At 52.3% G+C, this 15,512-nt stretch overlaps 1 protein-coding gene across 1 annotated transcript in view; it reads left to right on the top strand.

Annotated features, from left to right (window-relative positions):
• eeig1a (estrogen-induced osteoclastogenesis regulator 1a) overlaps positions 1–14,966 on the top strand; it is a 32,366-nt gene extending 17,400 nt beyond the window's left edge. Inside the window, exons 3-12 of the mRNA XM_029259737.1 lie at positions 6,248–6,368; positions 6,987–7,016; positions 9,926–10,042; positions 10,157–10,203; positions 10,618–10,775; positions 10,894–10,998; positions 11,367–11,562; positions 11,863–11,984; positions 12,084–12,153; positions 12,711–14,966. Coding sequence (XP_029115570.1) covers positions 6,248–6,368; positions 6,987–7,016; positions 9,926–10,042; positions 10,157–10,203; positions 10,618–10,775; positions 10,894–10,998; positions 11,367–11,562; positions 11,863–11,984; positions 12,084–12,153; positions 12,711–12,756 — 1,012 coding nt within the window. The 3' untranslated portion in view covers positions 12,757–14,966. The remainder of the gene's footprint in view (positions 1–6,247; positions 6,369–6,986; positions 7,017–9,925; positions 10,043–10,156; positions 10,204–10,617; positions 10,776–10,893; positions 10,999–11,366; positions 11,563–11,862; positions 11,985–12,083; positions 12,154–12,710) is intronic.
• The last annotated feature ends 546 nt before the right edge of the window (positions 14,967–15,512 follow it).

Raw genomic sequence — 15,512 nt, 5'->3', positions numbered from 1 at the left:
GTTAGGGATACGGTTTGGGTTAGGGTTATGGTTAGTACTGGATTGGATTAGTCATGTATCAGGTGAGGATCTTTATTTAAAAACAAAATGTGACAAAAGTTGTTTGCAGCCATAATTTTCCACTGTTGGTCCTGCCATGCGTCATACTGAAAAGGGTGTGATGTAGACCTTGCACGCACACACACACACACACACACACACACACGTGCGCGCACACAATACTGACATACGAAAACTTTCCCAAACACACTGAAACCCGAGAGCGCGAAGGGGAAAGGGCCGCGGGAAACATCCAGCCTTTGTGTGACAGAGCACGTGTGTTTACATCACGCGTTACTCGTCCGCATCACACGTGGCCCCAGCAGAACTTTCGCTGCCGTACTTTGCCGTTCCTCCCTCCCTGGCAACTTCGTCGAGAGAGGAAAAATCCTGAGCGAATTACGTGGTAAAACCATTCTGACTGTTCTAACAGCCGAAATCTTCAGCTTTAAGTGTTTCATAACTTCGGCGTGGCGTGTAAGCGTGAGGAACGGCAACAAGCGCGTCTCCCACGGTTTAAAACCCGGAGCAGCGGTGCGGTAATCCGAAAGGAAACGTGGTAATCTGCGGGACAGGAATGGATTAGTGATACTGGCAAAATGCTCAGCTCCTGTAATCAGCCCTGTCTCTTCCCAGTGGCCCAGACACCTTGATTGCACTAAAGTCTGTGTAAGTGTGTTTGGGGGGGGTGGGGTGGGAGGGGTGCACGTCTGAGACTCCGTTGCAAAGTCGGAGTTTGTGGCAGCGAGGCCTTGCAGCTGTGTTGCGCGGGGCGAAGCCACGTCAGCGAGTCTGCGTGTGTGAGGACAGCCGGGCCTACGCCAGCGCTGACTGCGCAAGCACCCCCCCCAAACCCCCACCCCCCCGACACTGAGGAAAGCTTCTTTTGGTTAAAGACTGTCAAAAGGCATTGATTTCCTTGTGAAGGCGCTGAGTGTGCAGAACGCATTAGCGAAATCCAGTGACAGTCCGGGTTTTGTAAACACGGGAGAAACTGCAGGTCCGACACGATGTTGTTTATCGACGTCGCCACTCACGCCTGCCGCGATGACTCAGCCGGGATCATCGTTTTGAGCGGGGATGATGAACGTCTGTAGTACTGTCTCTCTGTCACTTGCCTGTGCGCTGGTCTTCCCTCTGTGCACCTCCACATGTGAGCTCGATGTGGGAATCTGTTGCGGTGGGTGTGCTGGAAGCTCTGAATGGGACTACCATCCATCTGTGTGTGTGTGTGTGTGTGTGTGTGTGTGTGTGTGTGTGTGTGTGTGTGTGTGTGTTGAGGGCTCAATAAAAATGCCAGAGCCACCTCATTAACCGCAGCTCTACTAATCAGTCCCTAAATCTCAGAATGAACTCCCTGTGTTCCTCAGAGCTGCTGAATCCTTTTCAACATTCAAGGGTCCCAAACCCATCTCTTTGAGAGCAGCTTCTCTCCTGATCTCCTGACAGCTACATAAATAAGTTACATCTGCTATGATTATCTATGTATTTGATATTTGAATGTCACTTCTCTGGAGAGCTGCTTGATGGATGTGAACTAGCAACAGGCTGACCAGCGACGAATGTAAAGACAAACACTTGTCCGGAAGTGTTAAGTCACAGCCACACACTTGTTGCAGCATCCAATGTGGGCAGCCAGATAGGGGAACATCTAAGCATCATAAGCCACCTTAAAGGAAAGTATGTGCTAAATGAATGATGATAATAATAATAATAAGAAGAAGAAGAAGAACTTGTGAGCTGCTTTGAGTGGAAGTATCTGTTGCACAAGGTTACGGGGTGGGGGGGGGCACAAGGTGTGTGGGAGCCTAACATGGAAATTGTGGTAACTGTGGGCATTTGAGCAGCAGCTGGGTTCCTGTCTTGTGCCGGGGGGTATGTTAAGTACACGGGGGGGGAGGGCGGTACCGACGAGAGACGTCCCTTTCTGCGGTCGGCCTGGGAAAACTTGACGGGCGCTGAGCGCCTCTGTTGTGGCTTTTGTTGGACGCAGACAAAGCGGGAACGAGAGCGTGTTGCGAAGTCTGTGGTTTCCCCCTTCAGCCGTCATGATCCGCTCCCCTCCCCCACCCCGCCCTACCCCTTGGCTGCGCGACCGCAGAATGGCTCCCGATCAAGTCCCCTGCATGTTTATCCCTCCCTATCAAGTTTACCCCCTTTGTGCACAAAAGAATCTTCCCAAATCCCTGCGAACAATCGGCCCATTCAGGGACCCGCTGTTGGGTTTCGCACCCTTTGGTGGCCGAGCGATGACGCGGCGGGAGAGGGAGCGAGAGCGGGAGGAAGGGAGCAGGGAGCAAGGTAACCGATGGATGGATGTGTAGGAAGCGGTCATGGCGATCCTTACCTTGACTGACCACTAAAAGGGAAGTGGGAGGTGCAGCGGTTAGAGCCCTGCAGTCAAAGGAACCAGGATGTCCTTGATCTTAAGGTACTTAACCTGAATTGACAGTAAAAATGACTATATACTAGGGTAAATCATTGTAAGTAGCTGAGGGTCAAAAATCCCTTGTGTTGGAGCAAGTGGGGAAAATGTGCGACCGTTTCTATGCGACACTGCGTCGCTCCTCCTGGGAGACCACGTGAACCCGTCGCGTCCCATGTCGTCCCACCCGGAAAGTTCCAGCGCTGCGGCAGGCCGAGGAATTGCTGTCGCAGGTGAGTTCCCGAAAAGTGGGACTTCCTGCCCTCCGCGCTGCCCCCCGATTGGGTTTCACGGCTTCAGGTTGAGCCCGTTGCGCTTCTCAATCTCATTGAGCGAGTTTTTGTTGTGGGTACTTGGGAGTTGCCGTTGCCACGGCGGTGAGACAAAGCCGCGTGGGGCCCGGAATGCGGACGAGGAGTGAGCTTTCCGAGAGGGTGCCGGGAGCGTTGGCCGTGAGGAGCGTAGCCACGGCGACTTCCCTCTTCGAACCCGAGCTTGGCTCTCGCCGTCGCTTGGAGGGACTTGTCAAGTCTGAGCTTGTGAGGTCAGATGGAGACGTGATGAAGACATGAGGAGTATAACATAGTCTGATGCTTAACAGAAGGGACATCAGCTGGTTTGATGACCAACAAGACCTGCCTTTCAAGGGTCATATGTACATCATCTCTAATCTGGTTAGAAGTGTCCAGTTGTTGTTTTCACGGCTGGTCAAGAGTATCTGAAGTTGCTGGTTTCTGGTGAAGGATCCAACTCATGGACCAGGCATCTGCAGCTCTAGTTCCATCAGCTCCACCATCCATAGTCTATTGAACCAAACTGCTCTGGTTTCACTCAACAGCCCATCAACCATGAGGGCTGCAGCTCCATCTCCACTCATTCACCTTCAGCCAGTGTCTACACCTTCTTCAATGTTCTTCTGTTCTTATCCAGGTCCATCCCCAGAGATACTGGGCTGATTCTGCCTGGGAGTGAGAGGTGGTGTTGGGGTCAGCCATCACCCCCCCACCTTCTCTTCCAGAACTTTGCGTAAAGTCGTGCGAACAAACTTGCAACTCCTCTAGCGCCGTGTTTCCTTAACCCATCGCTAGGGTTTGATGCCAAAGAGGTTCACCGTTACACATTGTAAAGCAACAAAACGACACCTTGCTGGCGTCATCTGCGTTGTCCCAACCCCACTCTTCTCTCCACCGTGGTTTTGCACCTTCCTTCACATGACCCCATCAGGTACATGTGGATAGGGGTGTAAATATGCAAGGATTACAGTTGACTGCCCCCCTTATATGTAATACGTGATAATTTTCCACCGACGGTTTGTGGCGCCTCCATTAGTGCCCTGTTTCCGTGTACCGCCGCAGGACCAGGGTTGAAATTGGGTTGAAGGTTCTTCTCCCAGGTGCTGGCATGTAGAATGTAGACACGATCCTGCCTTGACCCTGGATCGGCATTGGTTACATAAGGTACCTGTTCCCCGTTCCCGTGGTGGGGTTGGCCTGCGGGGCCTCCTCCTCTTCCTCCTCCTCCGCACCTCGGTTACGGTCCTCTTCTCCATGGCAACCCGGCTCTGCCCTCCGATCGGGGATGCGAAACGCGCTCTCTGAATATTGCACCGCTGCTACAATTCTTTCAATATTTCAGCTGCTTAGCAGACAATTTTGTTGAAAGCATGTTACGTAACGTTCAGCCCGTCGCTACAACTGCGCTTTTAACCCTTGCAGTCCAGGACAGGCTCCTTTCCCAAGGGTGCAACGACAGCGCCCCTCCCGGCTCACAAGTCCTGCATCTCCACCACTGCAGCTGTTCCGGGAACCAGGGGTTTCACGGGAGTTTTTTGGGGGGCGTGTGATCGGTATCTCGAACTTCCACACATACCACCTGTTCCCTATCCACCAGGCGTGGTTGAACGGTTTTCGCTGGCAATGGCATAGCGGCAGGTAGGGAGCTCGTCCCCTCTGGACATCCTCTCACCTGGACAAACTGACTTGTGTGACTCCACTCCCGACCCCACTTCCTGTCCATCACCCTCTCGTGATGGTCTGCTGCTGCCAGTATGAATATGAATGAATATGAATGAATTTGACTCAGAGTTTAGCCTCTTACCCATAGTGCACTGCACTGTTTCTAGCGAACGCACCATTCATCGGCCGTATTCTTTACTGGTTGTTTACACCTCCGGAGGGGAGAATATGTCAAGTGGGTGGCGTGTTTGTGGGCTCAGCGCTAGCCGCATCCCGTCCTGTCGAACCCGAGCGTGGGCGGCGCCGTAGCCCTCGGCCAACACGTCGGCTTCTGCGTCAGTACATCCGCCACTTTCATTGTTCGGAGCCGCTTTCCTCCCAGGCGCAACACACAACTTTCCGGAAGCCCTCAGTGTCAACGACGTCCCGAGGCGACTGACCGATGAGACCGAGCGTCGAAAACGGAATGTCACAGAAGGAAAAAACAGGCACTGGAAACAGCTCAGGGGAGGTGCGAGAAATCGTGGAGTTTCACACTCCACCCTGTTTCATACTCCTCGCACCAAAGAAAGCTGTAATTGCTCATATTTTACAGGAGAGCTTGACATAGTAATGTTACTGTAGGGTGGCACAGTGAGTAGCGCTGCTGTCTCACAGCGCTGGGTGGTGCGAGAGGACGTGGGTTTGATCCCTGCTCAGTCTGTGTGGAGTTTGCATGTTCTCCCCGTGTCTGCGTGGGTTTCCTCCGGGTGCTCTGGTTTCCTCTCACAGTCTAAAGACATGCTGTTTGGGTTCCCCATAGTGTGTAAGTGACAGAGGGAGTGTGTTCCACTAATGTGGATGAGTGACCCAGTGTCAGTAGTGTATCTAGCAGTGTAAGTCACCGCGGTGAATAAGGTGTGTGGGCTGATAACACTACACAGAGTTCATTGAAAGTTGCTTTGGAGAAAAGCATCTGCTAAGTGAATAAATGTGAATGTACATTTGTGTTTTCATTCATCCTTTGGAAGAGGGCGGCAGATGAGTGTGTGTGTGTGTGTGTGTGGTGCTCCGGGTCACGCTCTCTATGGATCCATATGGGTGTCTTGGAAAAGCTCCTTCTCACTCCAACGCCTTCGTTTCGTGTTGTTAAGGTGAACGTCGTTTACTGTGGGCTGCGGCAAATGAGCCGTGTGCTGTGTGTCCGAAACGGAGGAAGAGGATCAGTTCAACTCGGTTCATTTCAGTCCAGTTCCAGTTCAGTTTATTCTTATAAAGCACTCGGGGCCAGCAGGTGGCGTGGTGGTTAGATGTGCTGCCTTTGTACTCTGAGGTTCCAGATTTGAATCCCACCTCCCGCTGTAGTTCCCTTGAACCAAAGTACTTACCCTGAAATGCTCCAGTCAAAATTACCCAGCTGTACAAATGGGTAAATTATCGTAGGTAGGTAGGTAGTGTCAGCTAAATAAATAAATGTGAATGCAATGTACTCTTCTCAGCAGAGGGACCCAAAACTCTCAATAATGATGTCATCTAAGTAACAATAAAAAGAGGCAAAGACAAAAAAACGACTTTACTGATGCACTGATATGAAATAAGAAATCTAGCAACTGAGGAGATGAAAAAAAAAACTCCCGCGTCAAAGAAGCTGGACCAAATTGGACATTTGGGGGTCGAGTACCAGTGGCTGCCCAACCCTCTGCCATTGTATTGTGTTAAGGGGGGGTGAATGAACAATCCAATGTACGACATCACCTGTGAGAAATGGTCTTGCCATCCCTCCCGAGTCGCGGGATCCCTGTTGGTGGCATCTCTGCGGCCTTTGCTGAGCTCCTCTCTCCCCCTGCAGGAAGGAGGTCCAGGAGAACTGCGTTCGCTGGGAGAACAGGTTCTCCTTCACCTGTAAGATGAGCGCCAGCCCCGCCACGGGGGTCCTGGACCCCTGCATCTGCAGGGTGTCCGTCCGCAAGGTGAGCCCACCCCCCGCCCCCTCCAAATCACACCCTCGAGGAGCACCGGCTGATGGGGACGAATGAAACGGTTATATCTGTTTTGGGAAGGACATCTTTTTTAATAAATTTTAGTTGATCGTTAGTAGAGGTTACTATTATATGTATAATATGTACAGCTTATTACTATTTTCTATTAATAATGTGACATATTCTGAGCGTAGATGATCACGAATCTCTTGCTGGATATTTCAAATGCATTGCCACACTTCCTTAAAGGCCAGATCAATATTTGATACCTGCAGCTGATGTTTTTCTGGAATGACAGTAAAAAGTACACAAAGGTCAGACAGACAGAACGGAACACATTCGTCACGCAAGGTTTCTTGCTTCCGGGACTCAACGTCGGCGGTGAACTCATGATTCCCCGGGGGGGGGGGGGGCGATAGGGGTGCCGGCATCCGGCTCCTTCCCGGCTATGCTCCCCGCAGGATCGGCGTGTTTAATCCAGACACGCGTTATCTAACCCTCTCATTTGGCGCTGCCTCCGTCGCCATGGTAACCAGAGGTGACCGGTCCCCTTTATGCAGCTCATGCTGCCCCGCAGGCTCATCTGTCCGCTTCCTGTTTTCTCTGCAGGAACTCAAAGGAGGAAAGACGTTTTCAAAGGTAAGCACTGCCCCCCCGCCGCTCCCCACCTCTGATCACCCCCCCCCACCACAACCCATCCTGTCCCACCCTCCCTAGACTCATCACACAAACATTTTGCCAGTGATGGATGTTGTTCTCGCACCGCGGATGCTGCGGCCAGGTAGGCACCCCCACCCCACCCCCACCTCACAACAATGGTGCTGCTGGGAAACGGGGAGCTCTCCTTCTTATCCCGGTGAGAGTGGACTTCCTCCACGGTTAAAAATATCCCTCTTCCGTCCATCCTTTTCCTCGAGTCACTGTGTTTACACACATTGCTGCTTAAGGAGAAGGAAGCCTGTATTTCGGAGGTGGGAGTTAATCTTTTTTCTGAATTGTCACACACAAGCTTCGTCCGAGAAACACACCTCCCTTTCCCTGTAGATCGACACTTCCTGTATGTCATAAACACACACATTCGCAGTTGCCCGTCTCGAGTTCCCTGTAAAATCCGGTGCTTTACAGCACTGCGTCAAAATGTGCGAAGCCCTTGTGTCCCGAAATGGTTATTTAATGAAAATCAGTGTTTCTCAGGTGACATAACACCGTAGTAGTGCAGGTGTAAAGACATGTGAATCCCCGACAGACGGAAGGAGCTCTGAGCTGTGTGCGTGTTCCTTCGCGGCTGCGGTGAAATTCTGACCCGAGCCTCCGAGTGGAGATACACTGATTTACCCTTTTTGGCAGCCGAGTGATTTTTTTACGGTACCTTTATCGAGGGAACTACAGCAGGAGGTGTGATCTGAACCTTGGTCCTTTGAAAGGTCATGGCTAACAGCTATGCTACCTGCTGCCCAACAGATTCACCATCCAAGCACATCACCTGCAAGGTGTTTGTCTTCATGGGTCAGACTGCTGGGGGCTGCCGGTAGCACCAGGGACAGGACGTGGAATTCTGGGATGTCGAGTTGCTCGTGGAATATTGGAGGTCCTGCGCTGAAGCTGATGGAGCGGTAGAGCGACCCCCCCCCCCCCCCCCCCCCCACATTCCGATGTGAACCTCGGGGGGCCCGGCTCTCTTACTCGGCCTCATCGTTGAGGAGGCGCCTCTGCATTCCAAGTAAACATATGGAGGAGTCATTAGCATCGGTCGGCTCAGTGGGGGGGTGCTGCTGCACGATGAGGAATGTTTTTGGTGATGTCACGCTCCCTTGGGCACCTCTGGCGTCTGACCTGTTCGGCAACTGCTCATTAACCCGGCGCGAGAGCGGTCGCTCGCTGCAGCGCGGCTGGCGGAACCTCTCCCACAGCTCGGCTTCGTCGCCACGGCGACGGCGCCCTCTCCCCGTCCCCCGGGTGTTTTCGAGTTTCTCCCCGTGCGAGGCCTTTCTGGGTTTCGTACCCTCTCATTACTGTCTGACGCTGGGTGTCCGGCTAAGGGACGGGACCGCTGCTGTTTGGGTGAAGTCTGCTCCTCTCCAAAAATACCGCGGTTTTTAGAATAAATACACCCCTCTAAGTGCCATATAGAGTATATATACTTCGCTAAGTGGCACCACTCCTTCGTACATTATATCCCCTGGGGTATTTGTCGTGTAACTGACCATGCTCGGTTGGGACTGCTGCTCAACTGCATGTGCCCCCGGGCCGTTCGAAAGGGACTATTCCGGAAGACTTCCGACTCCGGCCGGCGAGTCCGACAGGAAGCCGCCGCAGCTGAGCCGTGTGTCCCCGCTGCCCGGGTCCTTGTTTTTCTGCCCGGTCAGCGCGATCCGCCGGACCGTGAAGAGAGGGGGTCCGGCGCCAGGTCCGGACGTGGCGGCCGACGCACCGTGTCAGCAGAGCTCGCCCCCCTGCGCACACAGATGCACGGCTGTGTTTCGAACCAACCCCTCCTCCAGGAGGACGGAACATCACAGCTCTGTTTGTATACCAGAGTAACTTTTACCGCAGAATTTTTTCATTTCAATATGTCTAAATGTAAATTAGGAGAGTTATTTTGGCCCAGTTAAGACAATAAGGTCAATCGGCTGGTTTATTGATTGACCTCCTGGCTTTGACCTCCAGGTCTGCAGGTGAAACTTCATAGACAGCAGGGGGCGCAGTGGTTACAGCTGTTGTCTTGCAAAAAGCGGACCTGGGTTTGAATCCCACCTCCTGCAGTAGTACCCTTGATCAAGGCACTGACCCAGAACTGAAACAGTATAAACCACCCTGCGGTATAAATGGGTAAATCACTGTAAGTAGCTGAGTGTACAAACCTCACAGTGTCAGAAAAATGAACAAACAATATTTCTACTCATCTAGGAGATACTTTTCTGTCCTGGAAGTTGTGTGACGTCGAGCAGAATAAACAGGGAAGATCAGGAATAAGAGAGGAGGTGGTTTTAATAACGTGTGACAGTATATCGAAAATAATAATAGAAGTAATGATATAAGCGGCTTCGTCAATGTTTTATTAACGTTCAAATCGTCCCAATATGGGTTCGGTGGACAGGGGACTCAAAGCTTGGTGGACGTCCGGCCGTGTTTTATTGCAGGAGTGGCATCTCGGAAGACGGTTCCGCTCGAACTGGGTTGAACCGCTTATTCGGTGTGTGAGATACGGTAAAGAATGCGGTACAGTGCAGTCGCAGCTCTGAGCGGGGTTAGCGGAGGAGTTAGTGGAGAGCCGGGGCACAAGTAAACTGGCCTGTGGCTTTCGTGGGGTTGCGCACGTGGCGCTTTGCCGTTTCGAACCTCTGACTTCCGGAAAGCTCCTCGTGCAGCTTTCACGATTTCTGAGATTCTGCGATGCCGTATGACTGGAGAAGGAGAGGGTCGCGATGGACTTGGGCACTATATCTCAGTGCTCAGCCTCAGAGCTGAAACGGCAAGGTGTCCATTGCAGATGCACTGTAGGCTGTAGCGTTGCCACGGTAACCTCCTCACTCGCTCGCTCTCTACAGCTGGGCTTTGCTGACCTCAACATGGCGGAGTTCGCCGGCTCGGGCTCCACCGTCCGCTGCTGTCTGCTGGAGGGCTACGACACCAAGAACACCCGGCAGGACAACTCCATCCTCAAGGTGAGGGCGCCTCCTGTCTGCGGCTCTGAGCATCGCGCCACCGCTGTTCCAACTGCATCACCTTGTTCCAGTTCTGGACCGGTCTGATGTTTCACCTGTTTCCCTTCCACACAGGTAACAATTGGAATGACCCTCATGTCTGGAGACCCCTGCTTTAAAACGTGAGCCTTTTTACCGTGTTTGTTCACATCCCACCTTTAACGTTGAGGCTTTAGTTCAGGTTTCCTGGTCAGACACATTTTTATTGGTGGTAAATTGCTCACCACAATATGTTTATTCTTGTTAGTTTAGCTGATATTTTTCTCCAAAGTGCTTTACAGCGATTTACACATTTATACAGCAGGGTAATTTTTACTGTATCAATTCAGAGTAAGTATCGTACCTGGATCAAGAGTCTGGGCAGCATGAAGGGGGGTTCAAACCCAGGTCCCTTGAGTGCTGGGCAGCAGCTCTAACCACTGCGCCCCCTGCTGCCTGGATCCAGCAATGTCTTTGGATCTGGCTGCTGGGCCCTGGCATTGTGGGCAGGTCACATGATCACTGGTGTCTCCTTCCGTCCATGTGTCCCCTGGCAGGCCGCTCAGCACGGCGAAGTCCATCTCGATCCCGGGACAGGACCACTCCCTGCAGCCGGACTGCAAGGGCGAGGGCACCGGGGCCGCGGCAACACCCGCTGGAGGCTTTTCCACCACGGGACGGGTCCTCAGATCCAGGCCCTCTGTGTTGAGCTCGGGTAAGTGGGGCCTGACAGAGGGGAACTGTCAGGTGGCATGTGGCTGCACGCCTCTCACTGACCACGAGGACATGACCTCTGCCATGGAGAATGACCGACCGTATGCGCTCTGGACCAGGACTGCCGGAGGAGCCGGACCAGAACCTCTCCAGCCCGGACGAGGTCTTCCACACGGGACACTCGCGCAACTCCAGCTACGCCAGCCAGCAGAGCAAAATATCAGGTAGGCGTGTCCTCTCTCGCTCCGCCTCCCCGTCTGCCAGCGCTCCTTGTGTCCAGGCTGCTCTCTCTGCTTGTCTCTCTCTCCTTGCGTCTCACCCTTCCCACACCCTGTCCATCCGCACTCAGTGTCTCTCTCACTCACACACACACACACACACACACACACACACACACACACACACACACACAAACCGTACACACCATGACTCGCCGTCATTGGGTGGCCCCATATCGACCTGTAAATTCGTACGGAATTACTGGTAGAGCTGAAAGGCACCTGGGAGTGCTGGGAATGATGTCAGGCTGGGTGTTGTGTATATCGCCTCCCCCGCTCGGTGCCTTAACTACGACCCGCGGCCCCCTGCCCAGGTTACAGCACAGAGCACTCCCGCTCCTCCAGCATGTCGGACCTGACCCACCGCCGCAACACCTCCACCAGCAGCAGCGCCTCGGGGGGCCTCAGCATGACCGTGGAAGGGCCCCCGGAGGCCGAGAGGGAGTCCGGCCGCACCGAGAGACCCCCCCGGCCCCCGCGCCCCGTGCTCCTGCCCGGACGGGCTCCCAGGCAAGCGCCCCCGCCCCCTCATCCGCATCGAGGGTCATTCCTGCTCCGCGCTGAGTTTATGGGGCAGTGGAAGCGTTTCCGTTTTATCGCCACCTGCTGGAGAGAGGCGAACAGCACTTCGGTGCCCGGGCTGCCCTCCGAAACAGTTGAACCCGTGTCTCGGACTGCCCTCCCTCGCGCTGGGCACCGCGTGACACTGTTTCCTACTAGTTTGGTGTCCCGGTCTCTAGCAGGTGAAATGTTGGGGTTCCGTTTTGACCCTTTTTCTGTCCCTCCCACCCCGTCCCCCGTGGCTGCCAGGAGGAAGAAGGACTCGATGGAAAGTCACCCCACCTGGGTGGACGACACGCGAATTGACGCCGGAGACATCGTGGAGAAGATCGTCCAGAGCCAGAACTTTGCTGACGTCAGCAACAATGAAGGTGAGGGGCTTCTTACGGTCTGTCTGCCGGAGTCCGGCTGTACTGCCCCTGACCGTGGTGTGGCCCCTGACCGTGGCGTCTGTCACCTCCCCTCCACAGACAGCAACTTGAGACTCTTTGTCAGCAGAGATGGAACCACAGCTCTGAGTGGGATTCATCTAGGGAACAGGTAAGGTTTCAGAGGACTCTGTGCGTGTGTGCGTGCAAGAAAGAGAGAGAAAAACAGGAGAGAAGCAGGTTTATCAGTGCCCCCTAGTGGCTGAAGGAAAAAACAGTGGACGGGCCTCATTCACTGTCCCGGTGCGAGTGACCGTGGTGTGTGTCCTTCACAGTAGTTTACCAGGTGGTGCCGATGCCTCACAGCAGCTGGGCTGCGGGTTCCAGTCAGACTCAGAGTGAATCTTGCATGTTCTTGGGGTGTTTGTGTGGGGGTTCCTCCAGGTGCTCTGGTTTCCTCCCACAGTCCAAAGACATGTGCTTCAGGCGAAATGCTGACTCTGAACAGCGAATGAGTGCGTGTGATTGCCCTGTGATGGGCTGGTGTCCTGTCCAGAGTGCTGGGATAGACTCCAGACCACCAGGACCCTTCACTGCACAAGAGCGATTGATGATGGACGGAAGGATGTTCAGTAATTTTCTGTTCCTTCACTGGAAGTTTCTCCTTCATTCTGATGGTAGGATGAAGCTGTGCTGAAAGTGCTCTCTGTCTCTCTCCGTCCCTCACAGGGTGACCGCCGGCGTCTTCGAACCTGTGGTCATCGAGAGCCATTAGACCCCGCTGGCCTGGGGTGGCGTGTGGTGCTGGAAGGGAAGCGGAGCCACGTTTCCTTCTCAGTCCAGCATGTTGGGAGGAACACCACTGACGTGGACCGACCCGACAGCTTCCTGTGGATTGACACTTTCCTGCTCTGTGTGTGTGTGTGTGTGTGTGTGTGTGTGTGTGTATGTGTATGTGTGTGTGTGTGTGTGTGTGTGTGTGTGTATTCTAGAGACCAGTGCAGAAGGCTCCGACACATCCCTAGTGTTGTCCTCTGGCATTACGAATATCATTTCCATTTCGCTTCTTGCCCTATTTCTCATCCTTTTGACCTTGTGGTTCTTCCCGTGTTCAACGGTCCAACCGTTTGGTGTCTCAGAACCGATAAACCGCCATGGCAGATAAACTCGTGTAAAAAAAACACTGCAGAAGATAGTACATGAGACCATCATACATTCCACATGTCAGCGGAGGCACCTTGGTGATGGGTTACGGTACTTGGATGTGGTAAATGTGGTAAAGGGACCGACCTTCCAAGTTCATGGGGACCGGGTGCGTTCAGTCTGTGGTTTAGCAGAGCGTCCCCTCTGTTGTCCATCAGGGAAATGTGTCACACCACGAAGCAAAGAGCGAGTCCGTGTCCATGTGAGAAGCTTTAAAAGCCCTCATACTGTCACTCCGTGTGTGTGCGCGCCCTCCGTGTGTGTGTGTGTGTGTGTGTGTGTGTGTGTGGACTGTGTAGTCGGTCCTTCCCAGGTCCCACCTCCTCGCGGGAGGAGAATAAGCTTTTCTGGCCTTTTTTTCGGCCAGTTCGATATTTCCGGGGCTGAAAGTGACCGCTGCTCCTATTTAGTCTCACTGTGGGGGGTCGTTCATGGACGTCCTGCTCGCTCATCTCAGATCCTTCTGGAAGGTCCACACTGTGTCCTCCAGGCTCGCGGTGGGCAGTGAGTCCATCTGTGTCCCCATGTCCCTCTCTGTCCCATTTGTCGTGTCCCTCAGTGCCCCGGCTGGTCTGGCGGCCTTGGCAGGAACATGAAATAAACACACACCTAGCGTTCCTTTCATCTTTTGGGTGATGTTATACCTTTCATGTATATTTCTACACATCTGACCCCTGCGTGTGAGAAAGGGGTTCGAGTTGCTTCTGGGAATCTGCACTTGAGATGCATCATTGCGATTTCCTTTCATGTGTTGACTATCCCTCTTTATAGCAGGTGTGTGTTGCAGGTTCGAGAACCCTGTTTCTCAAGCTAAGCTTTACTTTCGAACTTTCGAAGAAGCACCCCCCCCCCCCCCACGTTTAATTCGACATCATTATACAACGTTCTAATGATGGCATCTTTGGTACTCTGATGCCGTGTTTTTTGTCGTCACGGTCGTGTGACAGTGTCAGATGGAGGGATCTAGATGTAGACACCGGATTCTTGAGAGTGCAGTCAGTTTGAGATGTACCACGGTGTAAACAAGTACACGAGGAGCTGCATATAGAGGGTTTTGAAAATCATTGAACAGATAACAGCACACATTTACAGAGCACATAGGAGACTGGGGAGAAATGAGTGTGAAAAAGATGAGTTTTGACACCTTTCTTGAATGTTGAGGGATTCAGCAGTTCTGAGGGACAGAGGGAACTCATTCCACCACATTGGAGCCAGACCTGGAAACCTTTGGGCTTTGATTTCGAACCCCTTTTGCGTGGGAACCCCACCAAACACATTTTGACGCAGCATCCCCTGAAATACAATAGTTGCAATTAAATACCGTGGTACATCGGTATATTATTCCCCTAGCAAGCGTTGGACCTCGGATGTAAATGTTCCTTCGGATATAAACACAAAAGGCTCATGGGAACTGCAGAATAAAATAATGTGAGAATTTAATTCTTACACACACATCTGCAGTATCTCTGACTCTCCTCTGCCCGCACGCCATCGAGACCCGTGGAAAAAGCGAACAATACTGAGACTGTGCACTTTCCGGAAGATGTCACTTCATTTATTTCTGTACTCGGCTTGGTTCTCTAACACACACCGAACTCATGCGTCAGACGTGTTACAAACGTGTTATTACATGTTAACAGCGATTCCTTTAACCTGTGAACCACTAACACCTTTATTTGGGGAGGGGGGTGGGGCTTTCCCGATGTTACACTTCTCAGAGTGATGACTTGTTTTTTTCCTTTGTTTTCTAAAACCAGCGGGCTGGTTTATTTGTTTTATATATATATATATATATATATACACACACACAGTATATAATACAATATATACATAGGAAGGATGAATCCTTCAATTAAAATTTGAAAAGTACACACAAAAAGGTGAAATGTGGAATGAATATCATTTTTTTAAGCCTGGTTTTTTCACGCTCTTTTGGGAAAACTGGGTTCGTTGTACTTTTGTGTGGGTTTTTTCCTGTGTTCTTGTGCAGTACTGTTGTGATGGATCGAGCACTGGGGTTCTTGGGTAACCGTGTACCGCGTGCGCGTCAACATCTTGGGTCGTGAGCGCACCGCTGGCCACGCTACACGCACAGTTCTTTGTGGAAGGGTAACTTCGAAAGGGTTACTGTGGTAAACTCACACATCTACAGGCCTCATGGGCCGGATGCATCGCTGTGTAGCAATTAAAATTGATTTAAAGATACAGCGCCTCATATTCAAATCACTGCAACAGTAATAATCCCGTGTTTGGCTGCTGTTTTATATCCCCAAGAGCTCATTGGATCTATAGATGATCCCTTTTGAAATTATACTTTAAAATTGGACA

This window comes from Scleropages formosus, chromosome 17, assembly GCF_900964775.1.
Source record: "Scleropages formosus chromosome 17, fSclFor1.1, whole genome shotgun sequence".
NCBI classification, from domain to species: Eukaryota; Metazoa; Chordata; class Actinopteri; order Osteoglossiformes; family Osteoglossidae; genus Scleropages; species Scleropages formosus.
The sequence above is the reverse complement of the archived record's forward strand: the minus strand, read 5'-3'. Positions and strand labels throughout refer to the sequence as shown.